General features: G+C 41.2%; 1 protein-coding gene across 1 annotated transcript; it reads right to left on the bottom strand.

Moving 5' to 3' along the window:
* Positions 1-452: 452 nt before the first annotated feature.
* On the bottom strand, positions 453-20,862 carry kcnk10b (potassium channel, subfamily K, member 10b). The gene is made up of 7 exons (XM_086182462.1): positions 20,571-20,862; positions 16,070-16,485; positions 5,805-5,922; positions 4,062-4,222; positions 3,777-3,969; positions 3,555-3,697; positions 453-2,298 (listed from the first exon to the last, which is right to left on the bottom strand). Exons 1-7 carry the CDS (start codon positions 20,623-20,625, stop codon positions 1,585-1,587), a joined length of 1,800 nt encoding a protein of 599 aa, XP_086038588.1. The 5' UTR covers positions 20,626-20,862; the 3' UTR covers positions 453-1,584.
* Positions 20,863-20,936: the final 74 nt, after the last annotated feature.

Raw genomic sequence — 20,936 nt, 5'->3', positions numbered from 1 at the left:
TCCACGGCATCTATTGCTCGTCTCTCCACCTTCTCAAGTTATGACTTAAACGCGGCGCAAATTACAAAACCAACTCGTGATTTGCGATGCAGACATAAAATGTGCTTGACTTCATGACGTAATTTTGCGGCAAATGTCATTTTGACAAGCAGTCGCATCAGGCGATACACCTGCGGTCTGTTCTGAATGAATGAGCTGCTGCAGCTACTGAGGCGCACACAGAAATGATCAACACTTACATTTCTCTCATCATTTATTATCTGGAAAAAGGCACTCACTACATTTAAGGTGATTTTTTTTTGTTTTCATTAGATGTACACAAATAAGCATTGAACTTGTCACAGGTCATGGTCATGGTAGGGTTAATGCTATGAGTATAAGAATGAACGCGAAAAGAACCAGATTATTTTTGATGCCGTTTTTTTTTTTTGGTTGTTTTTTTTTTTTTTTAGAAATGTTTGCAATTTATGGCAGTGATGCATTGATTAAAAGTGCAGACGTATAACTGTATACAAAAGTTGAAAATGATCGGAGTTTCAAAAGCCCAAGCAATCTAAAGGAAAGCACATTTCAGCGTGTATACGGTTGATAACCTGGATTGTGTTCAGGAAAAAGAACAATCAAAACATTTTTTTTTTTTCCGTTCATATTTTACAGTTGAATGAAGTGCTTGTCGGATATATAAAAGAAAAAAAACAAATGTGTAAACACTGATGCAAACATGCTCGGTGAGTGCAAAATCAATAGCGTCACATTCATGAATTCAAAAACTCAGGTGATCGGGTGAATAGAAAATAAAACGCAATCATTGCTGACAATCTCAGGGCCAGTCGTGTCTGTCAGGTGGATTCCAGGAGTTTGTTGGTTAAGAAACTGACTTTTTTTTATTTTTTAATGTAACAGAAAGAAGTGCATTTTATTTGCAGCTCCAAACTTTCAATTACGTCAGTTCTCATGTTTTAAATTATACCCATGCACATCAATGTGAGCTCTTACTATGTTGTAGTTCATACCCTAAGGCTACGTTTTCACATACTGCGTGGGAATAATTGTACAAGTCAGTTCGGTAAATGCGAGTACTGTCTATTGATCCAACAGAAGCACAACCCCCAAACCTTCCCGGGCTTTCAAAATCCTTTGTTAGCAGGTTGCTGTGCTAAAAATAGCCACCACGCTACGAGATGTCGAAGCTGGAGATCGATAATGTTTCTGAAGATGGATGACACACATCTTGCTCTCTCTGGATCTCCTGCCCACATTGTTCAAAAACAAGATTCGACATTAACAGCAGCTCAAGTGGGTCATTCGGTGAAAGCGCTGAAAGGATAACAGCGCTGGTAAGATTGTTTAAGTGGAGATTAAAAGTTGTTGAGTAGCCCGTTATACGTAACATCCAAAATGAGGTAATTTAACTGCAGCCTCTTATGTCCCTTCAGTTTCGTTCATTTTTGGCTACACGTTTTCTTCCCATGGCTATGGCACGATGACTGAGTTTCCTGGGAGCAGTTCCAAACAAACTGAGGAAACAGAAAGGCACATTTCTTGACATCTCAAAAGACCGTGCACTCTTGTTCTGTCTGTCTTTCACTCTCTTTCTCTCTCTATCTTTAAACTCCACAGCTTGTCTGGTGTTTCTCCACTCAGCTCCAAGTCTTCTTCCCTGTCTTTGGCCTGCACAGGAATGAACCCGTTCAACTTGCTGCGCTCCATTGCGTAGTGCGACAGGTTTGTCAAACTAGTGTTTCCCTCTTTTCGTTCTTTGTTTTCTTCTTCTGGCTCTCCGTCTTCGTCACATTCTTGCGTCCTCTCTTCACCCAGCATGGCACTGCCATTGTTCATACCTACACTGGCCCGTCGAACATCCTCAGGGATGTTCCTCCGTGGATCCCGGTTCTTATTGCGCCTGCCCAGCTTGGTGAGGGACCCGAAGCGCAGGTTGAAGAGATTCTCCTCTGAAGAAGACACCGTCTGCTGTGTTTGTTCGCTACCCTGATGGTCATATGGCTCACAGGCGCCTTTCAGCCTCAGGTTGTTCAGTTTGGTGTCGATACTCTCCTGTGAGGAGGTCTTAAAGCGGCCAGCATCCAGGCTGGCAAACACAGCCCTCTTCTCTGGTGACAGCATGTCTAAGGAGTGAGCTCGCTGCTCCAGGCCCAACTGACGGCGCTCCATGCTGCGGATGGTGGCAGCCCGCTGGAGCTTGTCATGGATCTCAACACTCAAGCGCCGTCGCGTTTCACGGAACTCTGCTCGCACATTCGCTTTCCATTCAGCAGCGTGCGCTTTAAACTCCCCCACCTAAGACAGCAGAGCAACGGGGAAAAGATCAGGAGAAGATATGCAGCAGAGAGATATTATCACTGATGCACGACTCTGGAATTGTGTTGCTCGCCTTTTCTGTTTCTGTGAAATGCAAAATATGTTTTGAGGTTTTACCTTCACAGTGGATGTCATGTGATCAACAATGTTGGTTTGTCTGTTAGCAGGCAAACTCAAAAAGCTGCTCATGAATTTTGAAGAGATGAGCTTGGATGATCGCATTTATAATCCATTTCCCACTGTTTTTCAAACTTATCCCTGACTGAATTAAGAGAATGTCACTGCTTTAACACGAACAGGTTGAAGTTGTGATATTGTGATGTACGCTACTGATAGCAGGGATCCGACTGTTTCTCATATATCTGGCTACAAATTAACACATTCACCTGGGATTTGTGTTCCCATCAGAACCATTCAGCTGAACAGATACACACCCGTGTCTGCCGCAGGGTCATTCGCCCCAGGCCAGTGGCTGGGGGACTTAAGTTGAGGAACAATTGGTTCAGTTTTGAATTTGACCAGGGGCAGAATCTGATGATGTCATCTCACCTTGGCAGAGGTACGCGCTCTACGACTCCCTTCTATTTTTTAAACGTTCTTGTGTGTTTTCAGTTTTCTTGTTGCGTTTTTACCGGAGCTACTCTACTTCTTTATGACTGAAATACCCTATGTTTCCTTTTCCTGTCACTTGCCAGGTAGATTCAAATCTGACACATTTTATTAATGACAACTGGAAGTGTGAAATCTTCAGTTGGTGAGAAAAATGATGGCTGTTTTTTTTTTGTTAAGCTTTAAACATCTAAAACATTTACAACTTTTTTATAGGCTTAAGCAGTGATTCATGCTCATTTTATCATGGCAAAGAAAGATCATGCTGAAATATCACTTTTACATTGTACTGGAGCTGAGTGTGTAGTCATCTTCTCTTCAATACAAGGTCACCATGGCAACTTTTTTACAGTAAGTAATGGAGATGAATGGATGGTGATGGTTTGGTTTTTTTTTATAATTACGGATCAGGTTTAACAACATTTCAGCATTCACTATTGTATATGACGTTCTTCACGGGTGAAACACCTCAAACAATAGCAGCCTGTCACAGATCCCTCCAACAAGGTCTGAGCAACGTTTAATATGCAAAATCAGAGTGCACAGACGAGAGGCGGCATCTGAGAGACCTTTTATTTTTTACTGCGCTAATGTAATAGTGGGCGGTGAAATTAAATCAACCCCACCTCCTCTTTGGTCTTTTTAGACAGTACTCGAAGCCAGTCTCCGATCATGCTGAGGACAGCTGCAAAGTAGGCCAAACCCACCAGGATCCAAAACCACACCAGCGGCTTGTACCACTTCATATAGTCAATCCTGCGGTTTCCACCTGGAGGGGAGGCACCAGAGTGATTAATGGATAGACATGATTCATCTTTTTAACAGAATGCTGGCTGAAAATGACATACCTGCCACGTAGTCGCCTATTCCCACCGTGGTGAGAGTAATCACAACAAAGTAAATGGCCTCCAGTGTCGTCCAGCCCTCGATGTGCTTAAAGATGACAGCAGGGATGGTGACAAAGACGATGCAACCAGCCAGGATGAAGAGGATGGTCGACGTCACTCTGATCTTTGTCTGGCTGATCTGTCTGTGTTTTTGCTGAAGAATAAAAAACAAAAACAAAATAAGTGGTGGATTCAGAGTATAAAAACGTTAGAAAATAAGAAGTTACTAAGATACTTGCAACTCACCCTGAATATCTTCTCAACTCTCAAGATGCTCTTCACAAAGATGGTCCCCAGTTGATCTCCAATCCCCGCCAACAAGAAACCGAAGAGGGGGATGCCAAATATGGCATAAAGGATGCAAAAGATTTTCCCGCCCTCAGTGCTCGGAGCTATGTTTCCATAACCTGTCAAAACAAGGCAACCAGAAGGAGGAGAGGGGAGGGGGGGGACAAAAAGATTAATGAAAACACTTGCGAGACACTTCTCTGCCAAATTCTATGTAGTACGTAATGAGATATTAATAAAAATGTCAAAATCTGCCCCAGAAAGTTCTTCATTCACTAAACTTAAAAAGAACCCAGCATGGTATTTGTGGGGATCTTGTTGGAGTGTTAAATGAATGCTAAAGTGAATAACCCTGCTGCCAACCTAAGTAACAAATGTCAATGATGGAAAACATAACCTGTTTAGCAGAGGTAATAAGGAGACGTGAAGATGCAGAGAAAGGCCAGGAGGAGGAGGAGGAGATGGGGTATTAAAAGTAAGATGAGAAACAGAAGAAAACCATAAAGCCTTTCTTATGCAACATAATCAATTGAGGGCCTGAGGTAATAGTTCCTGGAGCAGGGGTCTGGGCTAAATCAGCTCCTAGAGAGACAATTAGGTTCCCATCTTAGCAAAAGACATATTATTGTCATACAGTGACATGAAGGGAGGCATCTGCATCACCATAGTTCAACTTTTTTGTGAACAGGTTTTATTTATGAGTATCAATCCCTGTATGCATCATACGTGCTTGTATTTTTCTTCCCTCCCACTGTCGCTCTGCTTTTCTAATCGTCCCCCATCAGGGCCCTTAAGTTAGGGCAGGTTGCTGGATCTCTATCTGAGTAGTGAAATAAAAGACGCAGCTGAAAGGAAGCATATGTTTGTAAAATCTCGGAACCGCATCATAAAACAAGACGGGGAGATTGTAGCTAATAACAGAGAAGGTATCTGAATTTAAAATTACAGTCTTTACATTAGACGTATAGACCGTAAATCACACAGATGGATTCTTTTCCTAATAAAACATGTCCCCAAAGGCTAATTCGAAAACTTAAAAGTCCAACTGAAACAGCATTTTGAGAGTGTTTAACTGCTGTATTATAACGTTTTGCCAAGTGAAACAGAAAGGGAGGGAAATAAAAGTTCTCCTCTAAACGTTTAAGATCGACTGGATGTCTAACAAGAAAAAAGAAGCAGGGTCTTGATACAAAAAAAAGAAATTGATCATTTGGTTTTTGGTTTATTTTTTGCATCAGTTCAAACTTAAAAAGACGTTTGGTCGCTCCCAAACTGTCAATACCATGATTATAAAAGCAACGCAAAGGCAATTTGTGAACTTTCAAAGCTCCGCATTGACTAAATCACATGATCTTTGTCAGCAGTGAGAGCTGTGTACTCCGCATCCGTGATGATGCTGATCTTTACCGCGAGTGAAATCCCACTGTGCTTGAGTGTTGCATCATTTAGCAAAGGGATTTGTAAAATTCACCTGAGGACAACAACAGTACAGAGGAGGGATTTACATGAACACAGCTTCTCAGAGCATATTTGTAATGAGACAATATATTTGGCCAACTGAGAGGATAAATCCCGTCTCAAATGCTGCAGAGCAGGAATTACTGCCTATTAGTCCTGTATTAAGGTGCTGATAGTGGCGAATGTTGCACATCACCAAACAAAACTCTAGTTTCTTTACACACATTATAAATTCTTGGGTACCTATGGTAGTGATTACTGTTCCAGCGAAGAAGAAGGCGCTGCCCAGGTCCCAGTAACTGGAATTGTAGGACGTGTCTCCAATGGGACTCACACCAGCACTCACAGCATCTATGGTGTGCTGGGAAGAGATATGTGTGTAAATGATAAAAATTCACTTCCTCGTAGAGAGCTAAAACGTGAGTCAAAAACGTGAATTTCTAAAGATGCATTCTTGGACAGTAACAAAAGCACACATTGTTGCACCTGACTCACGTTAATTCCTCATAAACATTCCGGCTTATGATCGCATGCCAGCTCAGCTGATGGAAACACAACAAACACACACGTGTATGCTTTGATTTTTTTTTTTTTAACTACATGAAGTCACGGCATGAGGAGGGGTGAGCACAATAGCGCACCTCCTGCCAATTTTTATGAGAGTATGTCTGTGTATACAGGTGTGTGTGTGTCTGTGTCTGTCTGTCTGTGTGTGTGTGATGTGTTTGTGCGTGCATGGGCCATCCATGCTGCCACTGATTGTGTAACACTCGTGAGGTAACAGGACTACGGTGAGTGTGACTATCTCCACATCAAACTGGTCCCTACCTGATACCAGAAAATGACAAAGGAGTTTGGGTGGGGGTGGGGGGGGCATAAATTAGATGGAGAATTTAACAATTCACACATCTCAATCATATAACTTCAATCAACATAATAAGGGAATTCTGTGTTAATGACTCACAAAATTATAAATAATACAACACAAAAAAATGGATTCTTCTATTCTGAGATTCTTCATACATTCATGATGAGCATGGTTTCATACTGGTAACCATAGTTACGAATATCCAGAGCAGTGTTCCAATATTTTTGGCTCGTGAGCTCTCAAAAACTAGGCAATGATATCATGGAATTCATCATCACAAGAGCACAAAGTCATCGAAATGTTAAATAAATGAATAAATACTGTAAACACATTTTAAAAAATCGTGCATTTCACAAGAACGCAGGCCACATTAGAGAATAAGAAGCAAAAATTGTCATCTTTTTGATAATCTCATATTTTGGTGGAATTGTGGGTGGGGGGTTTTTGGTTGTTGTTTTTTTTCCACCTGGGGGTAGATTTGGTTTGCAAAAAGACATCCAATTAAACACACATCTGTCAAACAATACATTTAAAAGTCAATAAAATGACAACCTATTTTACAAACTGCACAGAGACAAATTTGAAAGGATCACACGGACAAAAACAAACACAAATAATCCATGTTTCCACACAGAAATGTGAGCAGCAAGTTACTTAGACTCGGGGCTATAAACCTTCTTCCAAAGCTGAGATTAATTGTGGAAAGTGTATGGGTGGGTGGGGTGTTTCTGTGTGTGTGTGTGTGGGGGGGGGGGGGGTTAGAGGGGTCATTATTTAAACTGCAGCCTCTGTAACTGCCTGCAGGAGCGCAGGATTGAGTTGAGACTCATCTATCAGTCTACTGGACCATTTAATTTCTTTTCTTTAAAAAATGGTTTCCAAGCCATCACAAAAGAAAACCATAAACATTAAATGAATGCATGCTGGTAAAGTCAAGTTATCCTGGTTTTGTCAATATGGAGGTTAGACAGTTTCCTTAAATACAACAGCAAATAAATACTGTTGTCCCATTTTGCACTGGGCCTCACATTTCTTTTCTTTTTCATTTTTTAAAAATAATATCCTAATTTTAGACTGTTCTATTATAAAAAGACGTGAGAGGGTCACACTCAAAAAAGAAGAAAAAAGATTCAAGAAGAAGATGCCTTTAAAAACAGCACAGTTCGGAGGCCAAGCCAAAAGCACAGTTAAACGTTCGGAGGCCAAGCCAAAACCTGCATGTCCTTAGCACCCCTGTGCTCTGATTGAAAGCATAAAAAGACATTTACGTTTTTTTCCTTTCTACTTTTTTGAGGGCAACCTTGTTACCGTCTTTGAAGATATTCTATTTTTGCATTATACCCACCAAATTAACCTGGTGACACAACGGTGAATTCACTCTATTATGATACTGTCATGGAAACAAGACCCATGTTTAAGCCCAAGTTTCATTTCATCCAGGACAAAATTTTTTTTATCCAGCTCTGCTGAATCTGCTGCACACCATATTAAACAAACTGGACAGTAGGCTGCCTCTCATGCAGCATAAATACTCTAATTTCTACTTCTCGCATGATTAGGTCCCTCCCCCTTCTGACTTTGTTACTAATCTGTGCACAGGACCTGAATGTAGGTCCCGCAATTTTTTTTCCCCTCCTAACTCAAGTTAAAAATTGGGTAAATTAACAATGATTTTTACATCAGATTACCTCTTCCGTCTCATGTGCGCGACCCCAAAAGCTTTCCACGTAGCTTTTAAAGTATATGCTGCTATTGAACAGGACAGGCAAGCTGCTGACGATGAACAATTTTATGGACGTGAATCGGACAGAAAGTTGTCATCTCGCTGGCACAGTTTCAACTCTCCACCTTCGTCCTACACTCTGTCATCACTTCTGTTCTCTTTGAATGCTGCCAAATCCGTACTATAGTCCATCCCATATTTCTCTGTTTGTGTTGTCGGTCAAGTGAGTGTGAAATTGTGTTTTTATTGTGGCTCATTAAGTCTCTGCTGCAGCAGCATTCATTCCCCAAGCTGCTGTTCTGCAGTGATATAATCATTATTTTCAGTTGCGGTGAATGTCAACATAGCTCTTGTGAGTATTCGGCTGTATTGACATATAAAATGGTCAACAGCATAGAAAGTCAATGAAAAGTTAAATGAGAACTTGTTCTTGAGAACGATGCGTCTGCCTGGGGTTTGTGCTACACTTCCCTCTCAAAGATCTGTTGAAATATCTTCAAACGAAGCAGTTTCCTCACTCAGTATTAAATTCACAAGGAGCTAAAAGACTTAAATCTCTATTTTCTGCTGGGAAACATTAAGAGGCTACAATATTCTACATTTACTGCATCGTTACTCTCATTGATCTCCTTCTGTGCTCCATTATGCAGCCATGAAGTCTTAGTCTGCTATCTTGTCTTAAACTCGGTGAGCATCTTATGAGAATCAGTATTTCACTACACCCCCCCCCCCACACACACACACATACACACACACAGACACACACACACGTAATTCAAATGTCCATGAAAAGGTTTCGTTTGGGCTTTGCCTCTCAGCTAATTTTCCACTGATTCGCCAGTGATTGCGTGGGATGCCCCTGGTAAGATACAGCTTCATGCGTTTATTCCTAGTAGGATACACCTTTGCAAGCTGTTTGCGCCATGCTATACTATAAAATATGTATCTACTCTCGTGACACACATTTCAAAGCAGACAGAGTGAAGGGCCGCTTCTATACACAGCCACACATCGCTGCACATGCCTACTCATAATCTTGCATGTGATTACCTCAGCTCCATCAGTGTAGCCACCTATGAGACTCATTCTTGTATCTAACATAAGCCAATTACAGTAATGCTATTTCATAGGTTTTGGGAGACACAGCTCCTTATAGGGGAAATATCAAAGCAGTAATTATATAATAAACCCTAAACAACCTAATTCTGGAGTCGAGGGAGAGCTATAAATAGCCCTACAATGTATCTGAATACTTTATGAGGAGGTTTATTTTTGTCTCTTGTCTTTTTCACTGCCAAGTTCATGCTGCATTAGAGATGTGGAAAATCCTCCTTGGCCACGTGCAGTATCGAGGCGTGAGGCTGGTGACTTTGAAAGTGTTGCAGCATGTTAATAAGAACAACACAAAGTGTTTCACACAAGCCCTGCTCCATTTGGCTCGTTTAAAAGAATCCACACAATTGACGTTCTGGCAGGCACACAATCACAATCATCAGTGATCGCGAAGGGTTGGTAGCTAATGTGTGGTTTCATATTATCCACCTGGGATCATTTGCTAGTCAACTCACTGCAGATCTTTATACTCTCAGGTGACAGAAGCGCCTCCACCCTCCCTTATTGAGAACCATGATACAGCGTCAAACACTCCCCTCTGCAGCACTTTCTTCACAAACCACTGCCAAACAAGAATTCACTCCTACACTGATTTTTTAATGCTTTCCAATGCGCCTGTCTTTTAATTCTGTGCTGCCTGTCTTTCCTAGGTCTCCCTTGGAAACAAGGTTCTTAAATTCATACATAAAATAATATAAAAAAAAAACCTGGAAGTCTAAAGGCCATGAGTCAAATTACAGAGAAGCTGAAGGACATAAGAGCCCCCCGAAATTTTGCTCTCAGATGAAAAGCCTGTGGTTTAGGTTTAGAACCAGACTCCACCCAAAAAGATTCAGTCCATGCTTGGCAAATCATTATACATGATGCTACTCATCCAATCAAATCTGCGCATCAGTGCTGAACATTTCGATTGGACGCTCCAATAATTGAGTTACAACACAGAGCACCACCACAAGATGAAAGCACATTTTCTGAGCCATCATTCTGATTCAAATCCGAACAGAGATTAGAGCATATAACTGCACTGCTGGGCACCTTCATGTGTGCATGCAGGCAACATAGAGCCCACCTAAAGGGTTCCTCCAAACAAGTTCTAATTTGAACTCTGTGGAACACAAAGCTTTAAATTTACCAATGTAATTACCCTCAACCCTTCACTTATGCAGCAGCCCCCTTAAAAGTTCTTAATGACTGCATTGATTGTTGCGGCATATTCAGCCTACAGCAGTAGGACCTGCTAAGAATCAACATTCCGTATTCATGCAATCACCTGACATTTGACTGCAAGCAGCAGAGATGGTCGGATCACTGGGTTCAGTTCAGATACTTGATAGAAAACACTGGCAGTGGTAGAGAGAGGGCGTAAAAGCAGGGGAAGAGAGAGGTGCTAGAAGCTGAGTTAAAGGTTACGCCGCGCAAACAACCACTCCAGCCTTCTCACAATTCACCTTTCAGCAAGATGGATGAGCTAAGACTGAGGGTCACATTGCAGCGACACAAAGTGATGGAGACACGGCTCACTGCACCTCTCATCCCACACCATTAAGAAGACAGAAGACTGACTTTGTATTGTAATTTGGGTGCGTTGTCTTGCACAGCAGTATGAAGTTTCTATTGTTTTATATTTGATTTGATATCAGACACCTGTAGATACTTGGCACTACGTTGACTCACTACCACCTCTTGAGGTACAAAGCAGTATTGCGATATGGGACAGCTTGCTTCTGAGCAATGCTGTACATGTTACCCTTAAAATCAGTGTACATTGAGACATTTAGAACACAAATATCTGTAAGAGCCGAACAGTTGCGCGGATTTAAATGTTTTCATCGGTTCGTGTTGACACCAGATGACCTAAATCTCACGACCGACTGTGTCATATTTGTTATTTGTTTGAAATCATGTTATTCATGCGAATTGCAGTTTTGCCTGCATGTCCTGACATAGTGGTACCGCAGGTAGCTATAAATGCGTATTTGTTGATACGTGACTCATCATTGAACAAGGCTTGACTGTGTCAATAACAGCACGGCTTCTCCTCATGCCACAGCGTGAGTCATCCCTACGGCACTGGGAAAGGCAATTAGGTCTTGAGTCTTTGTGGGCACACAGTGAGTAGGTGGGCAGCACACATCCTGAAGCAGACCCATAGAGGTCAACCAGCATGTATGGACTCACACTTGTGCACATTTAAATCAGCACATGCTGTGAAGAAAACCTCTACAAGTGGTCACTCTCTGTCTACATCCGTCATGCAAATACACTATATTTAGGCACATGCTCCCCGAGGTTGCCATTTTTCTGTCAACTCCTCCACGAAACAGTTTGAGAACAGTGAGTCACCACTGCTGTTTGCCACAAAAGATCCTCAGCTGAGTGACAGGCTTGACACAGCACGAACAAAACAATAACGGAACCTGTTAGAGGACCAGGCACACACTTCAATGGAAGGCTTGTGAAGCAGAACGTCCTAAAGGCCATTTATCGACCGAAAAAAAGGCAATCGGAGAACTAGATACTTTTTACTGATACTGTTTACCTTTGTCTTTGCAATAAGCTATGCTTCATATCCACCATCCAAATAGGTGTTTCTCAAAATCCATCAAGCCATCTATTTTCTATACCGCATATCCCTGAAGGGTTGCGGGGGTGCTGGAGCCTATTCCAGCAAACATTGGGCGAGAGGCGGCGTACCTTCCGGATGGGTCACAAGTCTATCACAGGGCTGTCTCTCAAAATGTTGGAACTACTATAACCCCAGGGAGTCAAGATGACCTGACCAGCATCAGCCCCGACTCAGCACAGCACAGCAAAATCAGCCAAGCCACATCAGCTAACTAACTCGACTGAGATTCTGCATGAATGACACTGCCATAACTGGGCCGTTATAAACTGTGACCCAGCCCAGAATTGGCGCAAACTCAACTTACATGTAATGTGCCAAATAAATATGAAAAGGTTCTGGCTGCCTGACTTGACAGATATAATATTATGAGCCAGTTCTAATAAATTTCATACAAATAGCTCCTTTAGCTGTCAGTTCCTGTTGAGATATGCTGTCATATGTTTTTGAATGTGTCTGAATCTGATCATTTGTCCAGGAGACAATCTTCTATGATTCAGCAGCTGCTGCGACTAGAGGCTGCTGCTTCACGCAGCATGAAGCCTGTGACTGCTGGCCTGTGCCATGAATAATTGATTCCCTCCGGACCCCAGGCACACCATGCAAGAGGTTTTTATTTCCACACTTCTCCGTAGGAAATACTGGCATTGATTTTTACAAACTCGTGATAGCATTTTTGTGGCTCAGAGGTTTTTCACCGCAAGGGAAGAAGAATAAATAACGTTTTTTCTGAAATAGAAGAAAAGAAAAAAAGGTGGGTGAAGAGCAGAGGAGAGAAAGTCAGTCCAATAATCACTGGAGCAGTTTAAAGACGTTAACGTCACATGCAGCAATTCAAGTAGAAAGTGGAGCACACCGAATGCCATGTGGCTGGTTCCCACTTTGGAGTCATTTCCAGTTTACAAGAACCAGTGGAGCTAAGATCATTCTGGTCTACTGTATTAGGTACATTAAAAACAATCCTTTTGCATTTCATGTGTGCTCTAAGATTATTTCTGGCTCATTTTTCTTTTTTTATATGAGTGCTAATTCTTCTTCTTCGGGATTACTGCTGATCATACCCTGTTGTTGGCATGATAGTCATCTGCCATGTGTTTCTTTGGTAATACAACTGTTACTCTTTGACTGCTGGCACCGAATGTTCCTTTTTTTCCTCTCTGAACACCTCCCAGAGTCTTTGACTGAGCTCATTCCCACTATTTTCTATCACAATAACCCCTAACAAATCAAACTTTCCACTCAGCCAACTGCGCGTTGACACATCTCAAATCATTTTTCAATCCCGGCTTCAGTCTTACATCAAATTGATGTTGTGACCTTAAATCCTGACCAGTAACTTGGGGTCTGATATTGCAGAGCAGCATGAAACATTGCCACACTGGGCTATAAAGTGGCTGACCCCTTAAAAAGATATTGTAAAATGCCCGGTTAAGCTGTGATGGGAAAGCAGATTTACTTTTTTATTCCACACTTGCACATGTGAGGCTGGAAATGTTTGCAAAATGTGGACCACTGCAAGGATTGCATGCTTTATGTCAGCTTCAATCCATGTCAGGTGAACGGTTTAACGAGTCAGTCACATTTTTCAGGTTCAAACACTTTCCTGGATGTTTACAACAGCATGATTCATTTTTCCATCAACCATCATTTTACAGCCGGAAAAACTGATGAAGTTTCATGTAAAACTTTATCAGGTTGCTATGTTTATTCAAATCTCTCTGGATCTTCAAAACCTTTATGTTAAAGCTACAACGCATATAATGGACGTTGCTTGTATTCAAGTCCTTGCCAAATGAGTTAACACAATGCTCATTCATCTCCTCCTGCATTTAACAAAACAATAAATAACTTGACCAGGAGGCAGTTCTAGAATTTCCAAATGTTATCAGGCCATCGAGTTTTAATTGTAAAACAAGTCATTTTACTGGGTTGTCTACCAATGTTTAAAAGACGGAAGCAGTAAGATCAGAATAATCTGTTCTTGTCTTGCCTGGGTCACCCTCAGGAAAGAGACGTCAATACCTAAGGACTTCTATGCAAATACAGCGTCAAAGTCCCAGTGCCTGATCTTATTTCCTCTGAGGATAAATATCTCAAGAAGAAGGCAGTTGGTTGACTTTTTCTCCCATGTAACTTTTGAATACATTTACATAACATGTAGCAACATGTACAAGCATGTACTTTAAAATGTGACAGCAAACAGGTGTGAATTTCACTATGCATTATGGGTAATGTCTGTGTTAGTCCTGAAGGTGCCCTGTGAGATGATGGACCTGCCATACTTTGGTCCCTTTACAATCCATTTACTGACACTACAGGTTACGGGAAGAACTCTAAATCTCACACAATTTTTTTACAGCTTCCGACAGACACCACAATTTGTTCTTTATTAAATATACAGAAGCATGTGACAAACTTTACCTCAACATCTGAGAAGTAGGCTGCTATTCAAGTGCCTGAATCAAAAATACCACACATGACAACTGATAGTATTTCAGTGTGTATTATTTAGGCAGGTTTTTTTGTATGAATATAATATGAATACAATTTTCATTAATAAATAATCATCTTTAACTAGAACAGCCATATCTTCCTTATGAGCACTTCATAGAGGGAGACAGGAATTCGCCTGGAATAAGTTAGCGCTGTTCAATATCGTCTTCTCCATCTCAAAGTCAATGGGAATTTTGAATGTGTTTTCAGTTAAATGCCCCTAAAAAGTCTGTGAATCCCACAAATTTATACATATAAATATATAAAAAAAAACAAATGCTCTGAGTCCCCCGACTACACAGTTAGCAGAGAGGAATTGGAGCCAAGGAATTATTTTTAGATAAAGTGATCAAGTTTGTGAGGACTCTGAGGGAGAGCATGCGCAAGCTACATGAAGATACCCCTGACCCTATTGTTTTGCAGCTTTCAGGAATGTACTCCGGAGCAGAGGGAAAAGAGAAGATGAGCTTGCTGCTTATATGAACAACAGATGGTACCACCTTGATCACATTTCTGTCAGAAGAACATTTCTTCTGCCCAAAACTGTTGGCCTTGCAGGTTACCGTAGATTCTGATCCTTTTATGTATTTGTCCATCAACATTCTTTATTACCTTCACCAAGGCGACCATTTTTATCTGTCTGACAGCAGGATTAAAGAATAATACTTTTTTTTTTACCCAACTTTTGAGAGGGGTAGACAAGAAAGAATCCATTACATTTTGATTGCCATCTGGTGGCAACAGGAATGTTTTCTCCACACTTTCTTGTATTTCTCCAAGTGGTTGAACCAGATCCATTTCAAAATTTGGTCCAAAATGACAGAAGCAAAGAAGACAATTTTGAAATTGTGTCATAAAACACAAAACTGTTGTAACTGAACTCCACATGGTCAGACTTCAAGGCATCAGGTTTCCAACCTGCTCAGGGGTAGGAGGGGCCGCTCATTACTACTTGTTTTACTTCAGGTTTGGCTCACCTTGGTGGAGGTACTTGCTCTTCAGATGCCCTGTTCTTTGGCTTGAGAACAGTAAAAATAAATAAATAAATAAATAAATATTCCTTTTTTTTATATAGTCCCCCTTGGTTTGCATTCTTGGTGTGTCTGTCAGCAGGATTGTGGTGAAAGCTACCAGCTTTGGTAAAAGGATGCGCTCTTGCGCTCCACTGGCTGCCCTTCTGGTTTAGCCATTAAATCCAAATTGACACGTTACATACACATTTCATATGCAGGCAAGAAAGCAATTAATTCTGAAAATTAAATGGAATATCTTGATCCATTGATTGAAACTGATTAAAGGCTTTATCTGCTAAAGGACAATCTGAACATAAAAGGATGCTTCCATGCTTTTCAAGATCATGTGACTAGCTAATGAAACCAGAATCAATTACCCCAAGAACCTCTAATTACCCCTGCTAGCAGTCACCGTCCATAAACCCACAACTATGAAGGTCAGCCAACATATTGACCAATCAAACTGGATGACACTCATTATTATCATTTCAATTTAATTTGAGTTATCTTCATATCCACCGCATAAACTCGTCTATTGGAGATGAGTAGATAGAGTGTACAAACACAATGCTGTATTTGCTGTGACTGTCTGCACAAGAGGAAAAAATAGGAAATTACTCATCAGCAGTGTTCTCACAGCTAAAACTCCCTAAAGCTCCATTTCTGATGACTTACCTTTATGAGAGCCTCCAACTCATCAGGAGTAACACACGGGTGTCTCGCCAAGAAAGAAGCCTTCTCCAGGGTGATGCTGGTCTTCTGGTTGCTCTCGAAAGGCTGCTCCAGAGCCCTGAATGCCAAACCTCCACAAACCAGGTAGAGAACCACCACAATGAAAACCGCTAGCACCGTCTTCCACTTCATCACAGAGTGGAGCGCTGCAACCGCTCCATCACAGCTGGCGTCCATGCTGGCCACAACACTGGCGGATCGTGAGGAGATGGACAGGCGCGGCAGTGGACAATGACCGTTGGTCTTCGGGTCACATCCCATAGGGTTCTGCATGGTTGCCACACTGGCCTGGACTAGGGTTGACTTCACCATACCAGGCTGGACCTTTTTGGGAGGGACCAAGTTGGTCTGGACCGCCACTAAAGGAAAATTGGAACACAGAACTGGATTAATATATGTTGTGTTTACCTTTCTGCCGAGATTCCAAGACAAATACTTGTTTTTTGAAAGCCCTTTTTCCTCTTTTTTGTTTTGAAATACCTGAAAGAACTGAATCTGGTTATGGCTAGATGAAAAAAACCCTGAAATTATGTTACTAATTTGTTTATATGGATCCTTAGCGTCTGCAAGAACTTAATCTCAGATTTATACACTGAACTATTCATTTTATGGCAGTAATGTCAACCCACCTCAAGCTTTCTCTAAGGCTTGAATCTCTTTTAAAACTGTGACACAAACTTATGCATACAAAAACTTATCCAAAGTGCAAATTAAAACATGTTAGTCATTCACTCAAAGCCAGGCGCTGTCAGTGGCTGGGACAGCATGGTACATTCTTGAACTTTGTCCTAATTGTCATTTTTAAGACAAATAGGATTTTAGCCAGCCATGAAATATAACTAGTATCCATCAGAAATCTTTTGTTTTTGTTTGATTATTATGTCCAATACAGACATAAAATACACTAAATTTGTAATACATCCATCCATCGTCATCTTCCGCTTATTCCTACACATTAAGGGTCGCGGGGGGGCTGGAGCCTATCCCAGCGTCAACGGGCGAGAGGCGGGGTACACCCTGGACAGGTCGCCAGTCCATCGTAGGGCCAACACACAGAGACGAACAACCATTCACACTCACAGTCACACCTACGGTCAATTTAGAGTATTCAATCAGCCTAGTCCCCAATTGCATGTCTTTGGACTGTGGGAGGAAGCTGGAGTACCAGAGAGAACCCACGCAGGCACGGGGAGAACATGGAGACTCCACACAGAAAGATCCCACACCCGAGCCGGGACTCGAACCCAGAACCTTCTTGCTGTGAGGCCACAGTGCTAACCACTGCACCACCGTGCAGCCTATTTGTAATACAGATCGTGAAAAAAATATATTTTAGATGTGTCACCAGGTTATATTCTATCCATTAACACTCCCTGTGAAGAATAAATGTTATTTCTCTATATTCCTTTTTTGATCCCATCACCCTGGAAACAGCTGTGGTTTGTAAAGGCATCCTCTATTTTTGGCCTTTTCCATCCATAAATTCACGTCCCATATCTCCAGAATGTCTCCAGTGAATTTTTCAAATACTGCATAAATTTCCACTGGTACTCAAGGATGAAGTAAAAATACTATGGCACACCACAGATATGAGGCAACCACAATGCAGTATTTCTAGTTTCACCATTAATCATTAGTTACAACTGCAGATGTAAATGTCAATGCACAGTCCTCCAACCTTAATTATGATTTACATGTTATGTACAGTATGTTTTACGACCTTTTTGGTAAACCACTCGAGGGTGGTAGGTGTTCTTATGCTAATAGCAGTTTATAAGCACTCAACTTAGCCTACATGCTACTGTTATGCTAAAAACCCTTGCGTGTGTTTTCATCCTACGGACAAAAACTCCCATTGAAAAACAACAGACAGCAAGAAACGAAAAGGCTTGAGACTGCTCATTACAGGTGTTAAACATGTGTGTTTAGCTATGGGTACTGAGCAAAGAATCAACTTTAATTTTAAGAAGTGACAAGATGCAAATCTCGCCAATTCTGTGGAACTGGCCCTCAAGTCTTCTGCATGATTAAAAAGTGATTTTCTCCTCTCACTTTGGGCTAATAAGGGTTCCTCACAAAGCAAGCTATCAATAAAAATACCTCTGCAGCTGTGCCAAAGGCAGCCCTTAACATTCTTGTCATCCTGGGAATTCATTTTGGCCTCAACACATAAAAGCCATTAGTCATGTGAAACGGAGCCTCAAAAGCCCATAGCCACACTGCCTTTATCACTGATGCAGAAAACCTCATTGCCAATTATTGACTGCTTTTGCATGAATGTACAGGAAAAACATCTTTAATTAATTTTTTTAAGATTACAAAATCATATCGATCAACAGAAGTAAGGTTCCTGCAAATATTCAAAGTACACATACTACTAGCAACTAAGCCATGACGATGAGCTATACGGTTCGTCTGAGGTGCAAATTGCATTTTTTTTTGGGGGGGGGTGCAATTTTTTTAATAGCCCATAAGAGTGGATAACTGCCACTTTCAGTCATTGGATCCTGGATTGGTTTAACTGTGCAGTATATGTGCTGCAGCAGGTCATCAAGTGGCAAGCAGCACCTATAGGAAGAAGCCTAATTTAGATTCACTTAAGATGTATAAAACATTGTATGGCCTATTGCAAGCTTTCCCCCCACCCCATGCCCTCTCTCTCTCCAACAAGGATGCATGTCCTCATAGCCGTGGGCGAAGTCTGCAATACAATGATCCAACTCTCTGAGGTAAGAGCCAGAAACGGATTTACTCTTTTCTTTAATGGGATGGAATAACTTACGTGCTTTGCTAAACATAATTTGCACCCACCCACCCACACACATACACACACACACACACACCTCAGTGATGAGTCAAGGACATCCGAGAAGGCTCTTGTTCACTATTCCAGCCACCATGAATCTTGTTAGTTAATCCTTGTATCATGAGTGAATCAATAACAGCAAAGTGATGTCAGAAGCTTTGGAAGGTGCAAAACTGCCACTTTCAATTTGCCGTATATGCCTTTAAGGGCGGCGCCTGGCTATTTATAGAACAGGAGATGAATTAGAAAGTTAAGATTGAAAAGGTGAACCAAGAGAAACACTATGATCCAATATCCTGTGATGTATCTGGTGCATTCTTTATGATGGACACAGTGGAACATCTCCTGATTAATGGCTAATTACGTTAGTCTTACTAAGACATTAAATGCTTCTCATCTCATCCTGTGAGTGAAATTGAATAAATCAGCTCCATGCAGCAGGGCAGCCACTGTAGGGCAGGGCCACAGAGATGCGTATGCATTTACTTTTATTTAATTAGAGGTAAAATAATACAAGTCTGTAATCAACATCTTAACCCTTAGCTGAGCGGGGGAAAACTATGATGAACAATTTCTGATTTCCAGTAGTTATACAGTAATGGCATTCATCTAAAATTCAAAGCACTGCAGCTGCCTCATATTGATTTTTGCTAATTAAATAAAGCCTGAGTGGAAAGCAATGTTTTTATCTGATACTATCTCATACTCTCTCTCTCAGTCCTCTCAGAGGAAGCACTTGCCGAGGAATGTTCACACAGACTCAATCTCCCATAATGGAGATGTTCTCATTTCAGCCACAGAACCACAGTGAGAATGCTGATGATTCCCCTCATGATGATGAATGTGAAATTTTCCAGGGTTTTCAGCAGTTGCACAGCTGAAATATTCCTATTGTCAACATTTTGTCAGCTCCTCATGAGTAGGAACATGTGGGGAAAACAGCCTCATTTACCTAAGGATGAATAAATAATAATAGTAAACACGAAGGTAAATTGTGTGTTGGCTCATGCTGGCTCCTGGCCAGCTTATTCCCTATGGCTCTAGACAGGTTGCAGGCGTTTAACTCACCAGCTGAGCCTTACAATCCAGCGTTAAAATAGACTGCAAAACCAATGCACGGCCACTACTTCCGGCAAAACAAATGTCAAAATAAAATATTGAGTTGCAAAGAAACATCGCTTTCTATTTTCTTGCATCAAAACTCGCAAAAACCAGAAATTAATTACTTATTTACAACATTTCCTTTCTCTAGTCCTAATACGTCCTCGACAAGTTTTTTTTTAAATGTGCTTTTATTTTGACAGCTATTCCAGTCTTATGTTGGTTATTTCTGCAAGTTTAACGCAGATGGAGATCCGCTCTAGCAGCTCTGCCTTGCCCAGCTGAGCACAAGGAGGATGGAGAGTAAAGAAATACCCTCTGCCTCTTTGTCTTCAGGGTCTTTTTTTGCATGACAGAAACACACATATGAGAGGAAAATCTAAGACCAATAAATAAAAAAATGAATCACAATGGGTCGTGCTGTTAAAGCCTTAATAATGCAATTCATATACATCTCTAAAATATACTGTTGAGATACGACAATTCAAATGATATATATCTTGAAGTTATTACACAATAAAAGCAATAATTACCAACCTTGCTCCGGGTCCCAGTTAACTTGTTTCCTCGGGTTTTCTATTGGAAATTTCATCTTTATTATTATTGTGAATATTTTTGTTCTCAATCAAAACGCTGAGAAATGCATTAAGCGCGATTTTAAGAAGGAGAGGAGATAATAATAAAAAAAAATTAAAAATCACGACAAAATATGTTCCCGCATTTTCAACACAACATCTTTTGGTGCGGTAGAGAGAAATAAATGCACGCGAAACCGCATTGTCTGCTGCTGCCGTATCCCCTCCTTTTTTTTTTCTCCACCTCGCTCGGACGCTTGGTGTCCGTCTCACAGACTAGACACTTGTGAGACCCTTGACTGGGCTGTCGCACAGCTCCAAGGAGCAA

Source organism: Aulostomus chinensis, chromosome 17 (assembly GCF_037954235.1).
Source record: "Aulostomus chinensis isolate RoL2024-O1b breed Wild chromosome 17, RoL_Achi_v1.0, whole genome shotgun sequence".
Taxonomy (NCBI): domain Eukaryota; kingdom Metazoa; phylum Chordata; class Actinopteri; order Syngnathiformes; family Aulostomidae; genus Aulostomus; species Aulostomus chinensis.
This window is presented reverse-complemented; position numbering and strand designations above follow the sequence as displayed.